Source organism: Oryx dammah, unplaced genomic scaffold, assembly GCF_014754425.2.
Source record: "Oryx dammah isolate SB20612 unplaced genomic scaffold, SCBI_Odam_1.1 HiC_scaffold_24, whole genome shotgun sequence".
NCBI lineage: Eukaryota > Metazoa > Chordata > Mammalia > Artiodactyla > Bovidae > Oryx > Oryx dammah.
This window is the reverse complement of record NW_024070208.1, coordinates 73,319,618-73,332,295: the sequence shown is the minus strand read 5'-3', so window position 1 is coordinate 73,332,295 and position 12,678 is coordinate 73,319,618. Positions and strand designations below refer to the sequence as shown.

General features: G+C 43.7%; 1 protein-coding gene across 1 annotated transcript in view; it reads right to left on the bottom strand.

Moving 5' to 3' along the window:
• Positions 1 to 7,333, bottom strand: part of IPO5 (importin 5) — a 41,034-nt gene extending 33,701 nt beyond the window's left edge. Inside the window, exons 1-2 of the mRNA XM_040267448.1 lie at positions 7,167 to 7,333; positions 894 to 974 (exon numbers count right to left, since the gene is read on the bottom strand). Of these exons, the coding sequence (XP_040123382.1) occupies positions 894 to 974; positions 7,167 to 7,256 (171 nt within the window). The 5' untranslated portion in view covers positions 7,257 to 7,333. The remainder of the gene's footprint in view (positions 1 to 893; positions 975 to 7,166) is intronic.
• Between the last annotated feature and the right edge of the window lie 5,345 nt (positions 7,334 to 12,678).

The window sequence follows — 12,678 nt, the reverse complement described above, 5'->3', positions numbered from 1 at the left end:
TGTTTTTTTACTTGGAGTAAGTTTTCTAGACTTGGGTATTTTGATGCCTTTTCCATGAGGGAGGCTATTCAATGAACATTCATTATATATAAGGATATTACTTTTAAGAAGATAAACTTGGCTGTTAAAACAAATAGAAGAGCAGTCACAAACTATAAATCTGAATTTAGTACAGAAGCTAGGTAATTTGCTAAAAATCATGATTTTTAAATGATTCTAACAAAGTGTGTCCTTGTTCTTACGCATCTGTAGCACAAATTCTTCACCATCCAGAGATAGCTTAAGCATAAAAACTTCAAAGAGAAAAAGTATTTTTTCATTCGGCAACACATTAGAACACTGAACTCAATTTCCTCCTTTGGAACGAACTGTTCCTGGGAAGAAAAATTTTTACAGCTATTAAAAAATCACTTAAACTTAATAATTTCTATGTAATTATTTCTCAGTTGTGTCCAACTCTTTGCGACCCCACAGACTGTAGCCTACCAGGCTCCTCTGTCCATGGGATTTTCCAGGCAATAGTACTGGAGTGGATTGCCATTTCCTTCTCCAGCGGATCTTCCCGACCCAGGGATCGAACCCGGGTCTCCCGCATTGTAGACAGACGCTTTACTGTCTGAGCCACCAGGGAAGTCCAATCTGTAATTATTTAAGAACCATTAATTCGAAAACATTCGAGATACACCATCTTACATGGAAAAAAGAAATTCTCACCCTTGAAAGAGAGTATTTAAAAAATTATCATTCCAAGTAGCTTTTCACAACAAATTAAGTTCAGAGTTCTGGTAACGTCTATGCAGTAAACAGTTCGCATTACTCACTCGGACCACCATCTAATACCCAACTTGTTTGTAAAAAAAAAAAGGCACATTTCTCAGGTATTAAAGAAGTACCTCCTCAGCAGCTGCTGTATTTCTGATGGCTTGTAAAAGGAATGTGATCTTCGACTGGCCTGGGATATTCTCATAGGTTTCCTAAATGAAAAACATTAAAGATTAGAATATCATGTTAGAAAACTTCATGAGTATACCAGTGAAAAGAAATGACAAGAAGAGCAGGAATGATTCATGCATGATGAGTCCACCAATCTAGGTCTGGTGGAAGTTTTCTCCTATGACAGAACATACTTCGGACAGGCCAGGAAAGGGAAAATATCAAATAAGTGACTTAATTAAGATCCTTTCCACCCTTCTTAAATAGATTTTTCTGATGTACAGGATCTTAGGCTCCTCTAATAAAACTCAAGGCCTGGGGCGGCGGGGGTGTTCAGATAGGGTACACATGTACACCCATGGCTGATTCATGTCAATGTATGGCAAAAACCACTCCAATACTGTAAAGTAATTAGCCTCCCATTAAAATAAATAAATTAATTAAAAGGAAAAAACAAAACAAAAACTCAAGGCCTAAGAGAACCGAAACCTTGATCAATATGACGGGCTACCAGGCTGCCAAGTTAAGTGCTCACTCCATATCCTCCTCCATCATGGAAAACTGCTTATTTTGTCAACATTGTTTTGATCAGATGATGCAGAACTGGTTCAAATTACCACTTATAACCACCAGAGAAACAAGCTCAGATGAAGCAAGTCAGAGAAAGGGCAAGTATTCAACTTCTCTATGCTACATTTTCTTTCAGGCAAGGATCATACTGAAATCATTTTATATACATAAATAAAAGGTCAGGAGAAAGTTGGCCAGAAAACTTAGTATCATTTCTTTAATATCACTTTAATAGATCTAGAAATCTAGGTTTTGTAACTCAGGACACTTCTTCCCTTTTCCATTAATCACATAAATAATGAGAGCAAACTTAAAACATTTAAAAATAAAACAAAACCTGACACCAATTAAAAGGTAGATTGTTAGAGTGGATCAAAATATAAGACCTAAGTATATGATGCCTACAAAAGTAAACTGAAGAGAGGTATAGATTCATGTGGACCTCCCTGGTGGCTCAGTGGTAAAGAACCCACCTGCTAATGTGGGAGATGCGGGTTCAATCCCTGGGTTGGAAAAATCCTTTAGAGAAGGAAATGGCAACCCACTCCAGTATTCTTGCCTGGGAAATCCCCATGGACAGAGAAGCCTGGCGGGCTGCAATTCACGGGGTTGCATAGAGCTGGACATGACTGAACAACAAATAGATTCATGTGCACGCAAATAATGTGGGAAAGAAATCATTCTTTTAAGTACACTTGGAATTGTTTTCCCCAAGAAGTCTCTTAGTAAATATTCTCATCTATCCACTTTAAGGGCATAACATGTAGATAACACATTAATTTCTCAGCAGGCTAAATTCAAACAGCTGGCCTGCACTCTAACAGCTACTGTGCCCTACAATGTACCTAGTTTCTTTCTAGTCAGAAGTGATGAAGACAAGCAAAGGAAAACTGGGCTTCTCTGAATCGACATCTCCCATTTGTCTAGTGCTCTGTGGCACCCTGGGATACTGACAGATAAGGAAATAAAGGCTCAGAAGTTAAACAACTGGCTCAATATCACAGACAGTAAATAGTGGAAAGAACTCTGGTCTTCTGAGGCTAACCATACCCCAAATCTCCCCGACACTGAACGCTCTCTCTGGGTTTCACCTCTGGAGCCCGACTGTCCTAAACAACCAGTGTTATTTAGTTTTCAAACTTCTCAATATCTGAATTTGGGGAAGAACACATTTTGAGGAAAAGACAATATAAAATCTTCTGATAACCTCAAGTTCCTCTCTAGTACATAAACATGTAGGAACATAACACTGCTGGAAACTGTGACCAAAAGCATTCACAGCTGAGGAGAGAAGAGGGTCTGAATTTATCCAGAAATGAGGTAATTCATGTAAAGGTATTTTCATTTAAACAAACTCTCTCACAGTACAATAAAAATGTCTTTTTGTTCCTTGTACTAGCTTAGCCCCTGTTGCCCTGTAGATGCTATAAACATTTAACTTTTCAGTGGTCTAAATCAAGTTCTGGGAAAAAAAATATTCTTCACTAAGATACCATGCTCAGAAAATTTATTAAACTTTATTCCATAACAAATTAAAAGTCAACTAGATGAGAGTTTAGTGTGACCCCTGACTCCTGCAAGAGAGTTCTCCCCATTTGATATGTTTCAGTGTGGCAATCCAGATCTAATATTATTACACTTATACCACAACATTGTCAGGATAGTTTGGCAGCAAGAACACAGCTGTGAAGTCAAAAGAATAACTTTTTCTTAGCCTAAGTAGATGGAGTTCCACAAAGATAGAAATGGTATCACTTTTTGATTGTATTCCCAGCACAGAGCAGGTTAGAGTACAGCAAATACAAGGAATTTTTCTAAGAATATTCCTAGCACTAGCCCAGGCAGGTTCAATGAAATGTGAGCAGTGTCACCATAATAAAAGTTCAATTCCATTTGATACCATCAAAAACAATCACACAACGTAAAGCAGACCTCATCTAACCCTCCCAAAGGAGAAATGCTAATATGCACTCATCTTACTCATTCCATACCTATTTATGGCAAGCCTACATTGTATATGGGCTTCCCTGGTGGACTCAGAGGGTAAAGAATCTACCTGCAATGTGGGAGACCTGGGTTCAACACCTGGGTCAGGAAGATCCCCTGGAGAAGGAAACGGCAACCCATTCCAGTATTCTTGCCTGGGAAATCCCATGAACAGATGAGACTGGTGGGCTACAGTTCATGGGGTCCTCAAGAGTCAGACACAACTGAGCAACTAACACTTTCACTTACCTTGTATATGCAAATGTAAAGAGAGGACAAACAACTTTTATCTAATGAACACTGGTTCAGGTAAAATTTTTAGTATGTTGCCCTCCTTCAAATCTCATCAATCAAGCGTCGTACTAGAATCAATGAAGAATATAAGTTATTGGAAACAACTGAGAATATAAAAGCCATGCATATATGATTAGTGAAATACTCAAGCTTATGTCATAGAAAAATGTCCAGTCATGAATGCCATGGACATTCAACTTATTCTGTTAATTACTGAATTTTTGGACTTAGGGGCATTCAAATCATTTCTTCAAATACCAGAAACATTTTTTTGTAAAGCTAAAGAGAAAAATCGTTTAAGATTTAATAGAAATAAAGCCTACCAAATGCTTTGTACAATGTAAAAAGCTTTATCTTTTAAAAGTTCTGAAGCCATTCGATGATTTCAACAATATATAACAATAAGTTTTTAAATGTACTTGACTTCATATCTGGAGTCGAAACAAGTCACCTTAGTCAACAGTTTGGTATTTATGTGTCAACTAAGTATTTTTATTTTGACTGAGTAAATTACACAAATACTTACTGAGCCCTTGCCAATTCTTTAGTTAAGAAAAAATTCTGTATTTGCTGTGGTGTGTGTGCGCGCGCTCAGTCGCTTCAGTAATGTCCGACTCTTTGCGACCCCATGGATTATAGCTTGCCAGGCTCCTCTGTCCAAGGAACTTTTCAGGCTAGAATACTGGAGTGGGTTGCCATTTCTTAATCCAGGGGATCTTCCCCATCCAGGGATCAAACTGCACTGCATCCAGTGTCTCCTGCACTGCAGGTGGATTCTTTACCTGCTGAACCACTGGGGAAGCCCAATGGCTTCCAGGATACAACAAACTGTAATATTCAATTTTATTTAGTTTGATTAGTTATAACAGGTTAACTTTGTAAGGCAAAAAAGAGAAGAAGGTGGTATTAAGGTATCATTTCATGCAGCCATTTCTGTTTCAAATATTTTGCTTAGGAAAGAAGCTCTATCTTCAGACGAGTTTAATGCTGTATTATATGGTGCCAGGGAGCTTCCTCTCAAACATTTACCTTTTCTGTCAAATTAAGAAAATTGTATATTATAGTACTTACTTTACATGTTAACACAGTCCCAGGATAGACAATGAAAGGAAAAATATAGTATCTGAATGTTTTCACTAAGGATAAAGAGACTGAGAGCGTAACAGTACTTATTTTCAATTGTTCTTGATGAGAAAATGTGCTGAATGCTGCTAACTATCCCCAAAGTGATGGGAGAGATAAAAGATTTACAACAGGCACCAATTGGAATTCAAGCTGAACCAGACATTGGTATTTAGTTCAATAGAAGAGAGATTCCCCACTAGGCTTGACAATAGAGACTTAAGCAACTGGAGGGAAGAGGGAGAATTAAACTAGCTTACTAATTACAATGCTGTTCTGGTTTGCAACACATGGAAATTTCTATTATGGGTTGGGATTAAGAACTTATTTTGGTGAAAAATTACCTCTAGAGTTAGCAGACAGCATTAAAACGTTTTTATAGGCTCATCACATCCCACTGGTATCAGTGCAAAGTGATGCAACTAACAAATGCATATCACTCCTAAGGAAAAGACAACTTTTCCTTATTATACAAACAAACCTGGCAAAAGTCTGAAAAGATAGTATACACGTACTCCTATGTACACCACTGTTTTTAGCAGCAGGACACTAGAAACTTCAACGTTCATTCATAGGAGGTTGGTTGAGTAAAGCCATCCATAGCTGCTTTAAAAAACAAAACAAAACCCTCTAATAGGGCAATGTGAAATATACTGAGTAAAAAATCCCAAGTTGGGCAACAGGATGCATATTATAAACCCATTAGTGTAAAAATAAATGTATACATATATACATGTAATATTTTGCAAGGAAGATGCATACACCACTTAAAAGTGGTTACTTTTGGGGAATGGGATAAAAAACTATTTGCAATTTGAATTTTTTACCCTGAGTATGTATTACGTGTATAATAAATGAATCGACAGTCATTAGGACAAAGTTAATCATACTTTAAAGTGCTTTTCACACAGCACGGAACTTCCAGAGTATTTACCTCACGGATCATAAAACCACTAAGTGTAACCAGCAGATCCTCTATTTAAAGTAAGAATGATGCTGTGATTTTAAAAACAACTATAGAATCTCCTGAGTCCTGAAAAGGATTTCATTAGCTATGTAAAAATAAACGTTTGCTCTATAAGACTATCTGGCTGAACATCCCTCATTGAATCTTTTTCTTTTCCTTCACTGAATCTTATAAAAATCTTCAATCACGTGGTGACAAAGAATTTCATATGTAATCAAGTCTGAGGATAGGATCTGATAATGCGCTTCACAGAAACTGGAAAGTTTCTGCCCTTCCCTTGACATGTCTCAAATCGCATCTCAACATATTCGAACAACAGTCTTCTACAGAACCAAGTGTGCCTTACCGCTACCTGATAAATGAACTTGCAGATACATTTCAAATACTGTCTCTTGAAACTTTATCCACAGCTCCACATTTTGGAGGTCAGGAGCCCATAAGGTGGTTAAAAAAAAGAGAAATTCAGATTAGATTGGGTGAAATTTAAAAAAAGCCTTAAACATGGGGCACTAGCCCAGATAGACAACGGAAGTCCGAGGATATCCCATTAGTCTCTAGAGACCAAAGAAAACTTATCTGAAGGATGAGCAAAGTAAGGTGCAAGCTGCTTAGAAAGAAATCCTAAAGGCAACTTCGCAAAAACTTGTGCGGCGGGGGGGGGCCCCCCCGCCACGGGAGAGAAATGGAAATCCGGCTTCTGATATTAGGAACTAGACTGAGAAAGACGACGAGGCTCACTATTCAGTAGGAGGAGTCGGGGAAGGGAGGGATGGACGGTGGTATGAAGAGTTGAGGGACAGGAGAAGAAAAGCAGGGGTGATGGTTCAGGGAGCAGCCCGGGTTTGGGGGGGACCAAAGGGCTTGGGCAGGGTGGAGACCGCAGCTGGAAGGGCGGGGGAGGCTCCCAGCCGGAGAAAAGCGGGAAAGGGGCGAGGGGAGACGAGGGGCCCGCCCCACACCCCACATCCCTCCCCGCCGCCCGGCTTCCCCATCTGGGCGGGGGCAGCGTGTCAGCAGCGGCCGCACGTGTGTGCGAGCGGCGGCGGGGAGGTAACTGGCGCCGGGCGCCGCGGCTGCAAGGGCCGGAAGGGCCTGGGGGCACCGCAGGGAGCCGCGGGCCGCCTCACACGTGGGCTCCGCGGCCGCCGCCCGCCCGGCCCGGCCCGGCCCGGCCTGGCCTGCGCCGCCGCCGCCGCCGAGGCGGACCAACCGAGGCCCGGGCGGGCGGAGTCGGGGGGCAGGGTCGGCGCGCCGACCCAGGGCGCCGAGAGTCGGGGGCGGCGCGCTCGGTTACCTCTGCCTGTTTCCGGACCACATTGTCGGGGCTGAGCAGGTTTCCCAGGAGCAGGTAGAACTGTTGCTGCTCCGCCGCGGCCGCCGCCATTGCGCTAGGCGTGAGAGAGAGAAGGAGGGAGGGGAGACAGGAGCCGTGAGGCGCGCTGGCGGGCCGGCGGGAGGGGCGGGGGCGGGCCCAGCGCGGGGACCGGCACCAGCCTCGGCGCGGGACTGAGGAGGGGGGCGGGGGGGGCGGAGCGGGCTGGAAAGGGCGGGGCAAAGGGGAAAGGGGAGGACGGGGCGGGGCCTCGTGACCCCTCACCCCCGCCGCGGCCGCCGGCGCCAGCGCCCCATTGGTCCTGGACGCCGGTTTGGGGGGCGGAGCCGAGGCCGCCTCCTCGGGGGCAGTGCCGATTGGCCACGCACCCTGTAGCGCCGTCACTGGCGGCGCGCGGCCGACCGCCTGGCTGGGAGTGGGGCGGGGCGGGGCGGGGCGGGGCGGGGGCGGGGGCGGGGCGGGGCGGGGCTTTGGCGGCCCAGCTGTGGTCGCGGCTGTGGCGCGGGGAAAGCAGGAGGAGCCGGTGGGCCAGCCTGCCGGGCTGCGAGGGGGCGTGAGACCCGGCCGGGGAGGAGGGGCCAGCTCCAGAGCGCGGGAGATTTCGGCGCCGCAGGCGGGCGGGTCTCCTCCCCTTGCTGTCCGCCAGCCCCTCCCTGCGACCCCAGCAGCGCCCCCAGCTTCTGGGACCCTAGGTTAGACCCCCCACTCCCTCCGCCGCCCCCCCCGCAGAGGGAGGGAATGGGTTTCAAAATCCACCTCCTACTTCCATTCCACCCCTGGCTCCACAGATCCCTCCGTCAGTCAGACCTGATCTTCCCCGGGGCTGTGACTCAGGCCGCCCCTTCCTCCCGCCACGCTCACCGGTGACGCACGCCCTGGGCTTGTCCGGAAGAGGGGTTACTCAGCCCCGGGCCCTGCCGCCAGGCCTACCCTCCTCCCCTAGCCCGTTGTCCTGAGATTGCCACGTAGCACGCTTTCCTTCCCCTCTTCTCCCCCCCGCCTTGTTTGGGGGTCACATTTCTTTCAGTCAGTTCAGTTCAGTCGCTGAGTCGTGTCCTACTCTTTGCGACCCCATGGACTGCAGCACGCCAGGTTTCCCTGTCCATCAGCAACTCCCGGAACTTAAACTCTTGTCCATAGAGTCGGTGATGTCATTCTTTCAGTGGCTGGGGTAAATTAAGACCACATCCCCTTTCCTAAAGAAAGACTGGCTTGTAGTGATCTTTCAATAAGTGTTTGGGTCACACCAGTCCTTAAGAGCTCAGAGACATGGTTTCAGTTTGAAGTTCACTAATCCATAGATACTGGGCTTCCTAGGTGACTCAATCCGCCTGCGATGCAGGAGATGCAGGTTCTGTTCCTGGGTCAGGAAGATCCCCTGGAGAAGGGAATGGCCACCCTCTCTCCTGAAGGCTTTCCTGGTGGCTCAGACAGTAAAGTATCTGACTGCAGTGAGGGAGACCCGAGTTTCATCCCTGGGTTGGGACGATCCCCTGGAGAAGGAAATGGCAACCCACTCCAGTATTCTTGCCTGGAGAATTCCATGGACAGAGGAGCCTGGTGGATTATAGTCCATGGGGCCGCAAAGAGTGGGACAGGACTGAGCAACTAACACTTTCACTTCACTCAATGAATGGATAATACCCCCAACCTGCCTTCATTGGAGCTGCCAAAGGCTGAGGGAGTAGGAGTGTTCCAATCAAAGGGCACTTCTGTTGAGCTCCTGCTGTGTCCAATGCATTGGGCTAAAGGTGACAGTGAAGAAAATAACAATTCATTTCTGCCTCAAGAAGACACATTTGGAGAGAGAAGGTTCCACATCGACTACATAGAGATGACTACACTTCTGGCTGCTCATAGTATTTATTTAGGGGATTTAATGTCCTGTTGACTATTCTGTTTAGGTTCTAGTCTTTGAAAGTCTTGAAACATTTGCTTTTGAGTGAATGATAAACCTCAGCTGTACATTTAGAGGCTAGACCACTGTGTCCAGAATCTGTGGGCCAAGGCTTGGGTGCTGTGCTTAGGTGCTCAGTTGTGCCTGACTTTTTGTAACCTCATGGACTGTAGCCTGCCAGACAAGAATACTGGAGGGGTTGCCATGCCCTCTTCCAGGGGATCTTCCCAAACCAGGTGTCTCACTTTGCAGTCAGATTCTTTTATCAGCTGAGCTGCCAGGGATCCACATGAAACTATGATTGCTAGCCAAAATATTTTTAAAGAATTCTATTTGATTCATGGAGAAAACTCCCTTAGAAAGTTTTATCTCTGACTGTGATGTTGTTGTCTATAAGAAGATTGCCAACCTAGCTTTGTAGAATTGATGTTTCTTAGATGTGACAATTTGTCATTCTTATAACACCTTATTTCTTCAAAGACAAACCATTGTGTACATTAATTTGGGGTAGGTTTTGATTTTTATTTTTTGCAGTGGACATGTCTGGATTCTGAGGAGGCTTAATAACCTCACCCAAGGTTTATTAGGATTTGGGGAATTACATACTACAACAATCACTTTTAATGACTAGCTTACCTATGAAGTAAGTGAATTGCCTACAGGCTTGCTCAGAGTATGGCCTGGTCTAACACCTGCTGTAGTATGTGTGTTTATAGGCAATGACTCTGTAGAGTACATATATTTATTAACTCTCAAATAATAGAAATTCCAACCTAAGCCTAGGGCTCCCTTAGTGGCTCAGTGATAAAGAATCCACCTGCCCGTGCAGGAGACGCAGGAGATGCAGGTTCGATCCCTGGGTCGGGAAGATCCCCTGGAGAGGGAAATGGCAACCCACTCCAGTATTCTTGCCTGGAGAATCCCATGGACAGAGGAGCCTGGTGGGCTACAGTCCATGGGGTTGCCAAGAGCTGGACATGACTGAGCAACGAAACCACAACCTAAGTCTACAGATTTGTCAAAATAGGAAGCTTGATGAGGCAAAAAAGCATAAAATTATTTCAGGCTAGAAACAACACAAGTTAGTATTGGTGACATCAACTGCTAGAATATGGACTGACAGCCCATCTTTCTTTTAGCATTGTAAATATCTAATCAAGAGAAGGAGGAGATTTTTAAGGGTAATGAGTAAGGAGATTCCCAAATGGGAGAAATGCCTATAACCTTGGGGTAGGTAACAGACATCCTAACAGTTGAGACCAGTTTTGGTGTTAAACCTACTAGGTAGATAGATTGCAGGGCCTACTGTCCTCTTAGCAGCAGGACTGCCTGCCACCTTAGAAGAGTTTGTAATGCTCGGCTTTCTAGGAATTTACTGCACTGGAAACCAGTTTCCCATGGAGATAATGCAGTTTGTTTTTTGCGTATTATCTCCTCATAAGAAAATAACTCAGATATTGTATAAAGGCAGTCCACAAGAAGAGAGATTTATTTCCCAAGGAGATTAGATGGTTTAAGGTAAAGCACCTTGAACTTGAGTTGAACGGGTTTGGGTCTTTAGTCTCTTACTAGTCATGTGAAGTTCAATGAGCACTTAATGTCTTTAAAGCTCAATGTCTCATCTATAAAAAGGAATAATAATGATTGATAAGGTATGATATTACTAATCACAAAGTTCTAACATTAAATAATAACTGGGAATGAAATGGAGGAGCAGAGCAGAAAACTTTTTGAGTCTTACTCCCAATTGGTTGGCGTTGCTTTGGGCTGATTAACTGGGAAAACAGCCAGCTCTTGATGCCTTTGTCTTAGCTTATTGAAAGTGAAAGTGAAAGTCGCTCAGTCCTGTCTGACTCTTTGCAGCCCCATGGACTGCACAGTCTGGAATTCTCCAGACCTCTCTTAAATTCTGGAGGCGTAGTTGCTTAGGGCATCTACAGCTCCCTGTAAAAGACGGTGAGGTGGGAAAAATGGAAAACTGTAAGTTTCTGTCACCTGGGACCTGACATCTAGGTAGTTTAGGAAATTTGAAGTTTGTGAGAAGGCACGGTGCTGACTGGCCATCAGTCTGTTTATAAAGCTACAGGAGCAAACGAGAGCCTCAGAATCCTCTCTGGTTGCTGCTCTTGGTTTTCTGGGCTTCCACGTGGATGGGCCTGTCCTAGAAATGGGAGGAGGCTGGAGAAATGAGGCTTATAAAACTTCTGTGAAAGCTCCTGTCAGCTGTGGTAGAATTTGGTCTTGTCTGTCATTTCTGGTTCCTTAGGTGCTGAATGTAAATAAAATAAGATTCTCCCAAATGAACAATTTGTAATTTTTTTAAAGCTGCCGCAGGACTCCAAAAGAACCTCAGTTACCTATCCTGGTAGTTGTAAGCATGTGGGCTTTCTGTATCATGACTTATTATGAGAGTCAGTTTGGATGATCTAAATGGAAGTATTATCATCTGTAACTGTACACAGGTTTAAGGTGATGATATTATTTACAGATGTTTATTTTATTAATAGCTAACATAACATACTGAAAAAAAATGTTGGCTATGTTTTCTCACCTGTAAACTGGGAATAATACTTCTTCATAGGAGTGTTGTAAAAGCTAGGTAACATTTGTAAATGTACATAGTGTGGCATCTGCATCGTATTTATTTGGCAGTTGCAGCTATTATTAGTTAGATGGATTTGGGTATTAAATAATAAACAGGCCTTAACAATTACTTTTAAAGCTACATATGATATAAATGTATAATCACATTTCTGGGTATATAAAATATATCTGTAGTTTCTATTTGTCTTTCAATTATACAAATTAAAATAGTATGTGGATGAATTAAAGAATAGTTAGTAGACACTTGGCTGATAAAGAAGATTTCTAACTCTTTTCCATTACTGATGTTATCAATTGCCTAGATGAGAGCGAGCAGAAAAAGTTGAGAGCTGTTGAAGAGCTATTTACTCAAAATAAAAAATGCTGAACAGTTCACATTTCTTTTGCTGCTTTTTATCAAAATGTTCAAGCCCCTCTCTGAAGCAGTCGGTTTCAGTCAGAGCATGCCAGTCAGGGGTGAGTGAAACCTGATTCCCAAGGGCACTGAACACAATAGGCCCTCAGCAAATTGCTGAATTGAACACACGCAGGGGAACTTTGGACTCTCATAGCTTTATATATGAAATTCACTGTATGTCTGCAGGTGGTTGATTCATTTTAGGGAGGCAGTAGAATTTGGAGGCTAGGCTTACAGGCTCCAGAACCAGCCAGAAAGAGACTTCACAACTTACATGCTGCTTGATCTTGCCCAAGTTAATTAACTTTTCTTAGCCTCAGTTTCCTCTTCCATAAAATGGAGATAACAGAAGTAGCTTTCACCATGTTTTAAAATACTTGTCATAGTGCCTGGCACAGAGCAAATGCTTAATAAATGTTACAAATCATTACCAATGCAGATTCAGTTGCTCAGTCATATACATAACTCAAATGAAAATCAGTTACCTTATAGTGCTCTCCGTTGCTTCCAGTTTTCCAGACTTGATTCTCAGGGATTGGGAGACATGGTACAGTACTTTCTGAGCAGTGTTCCTT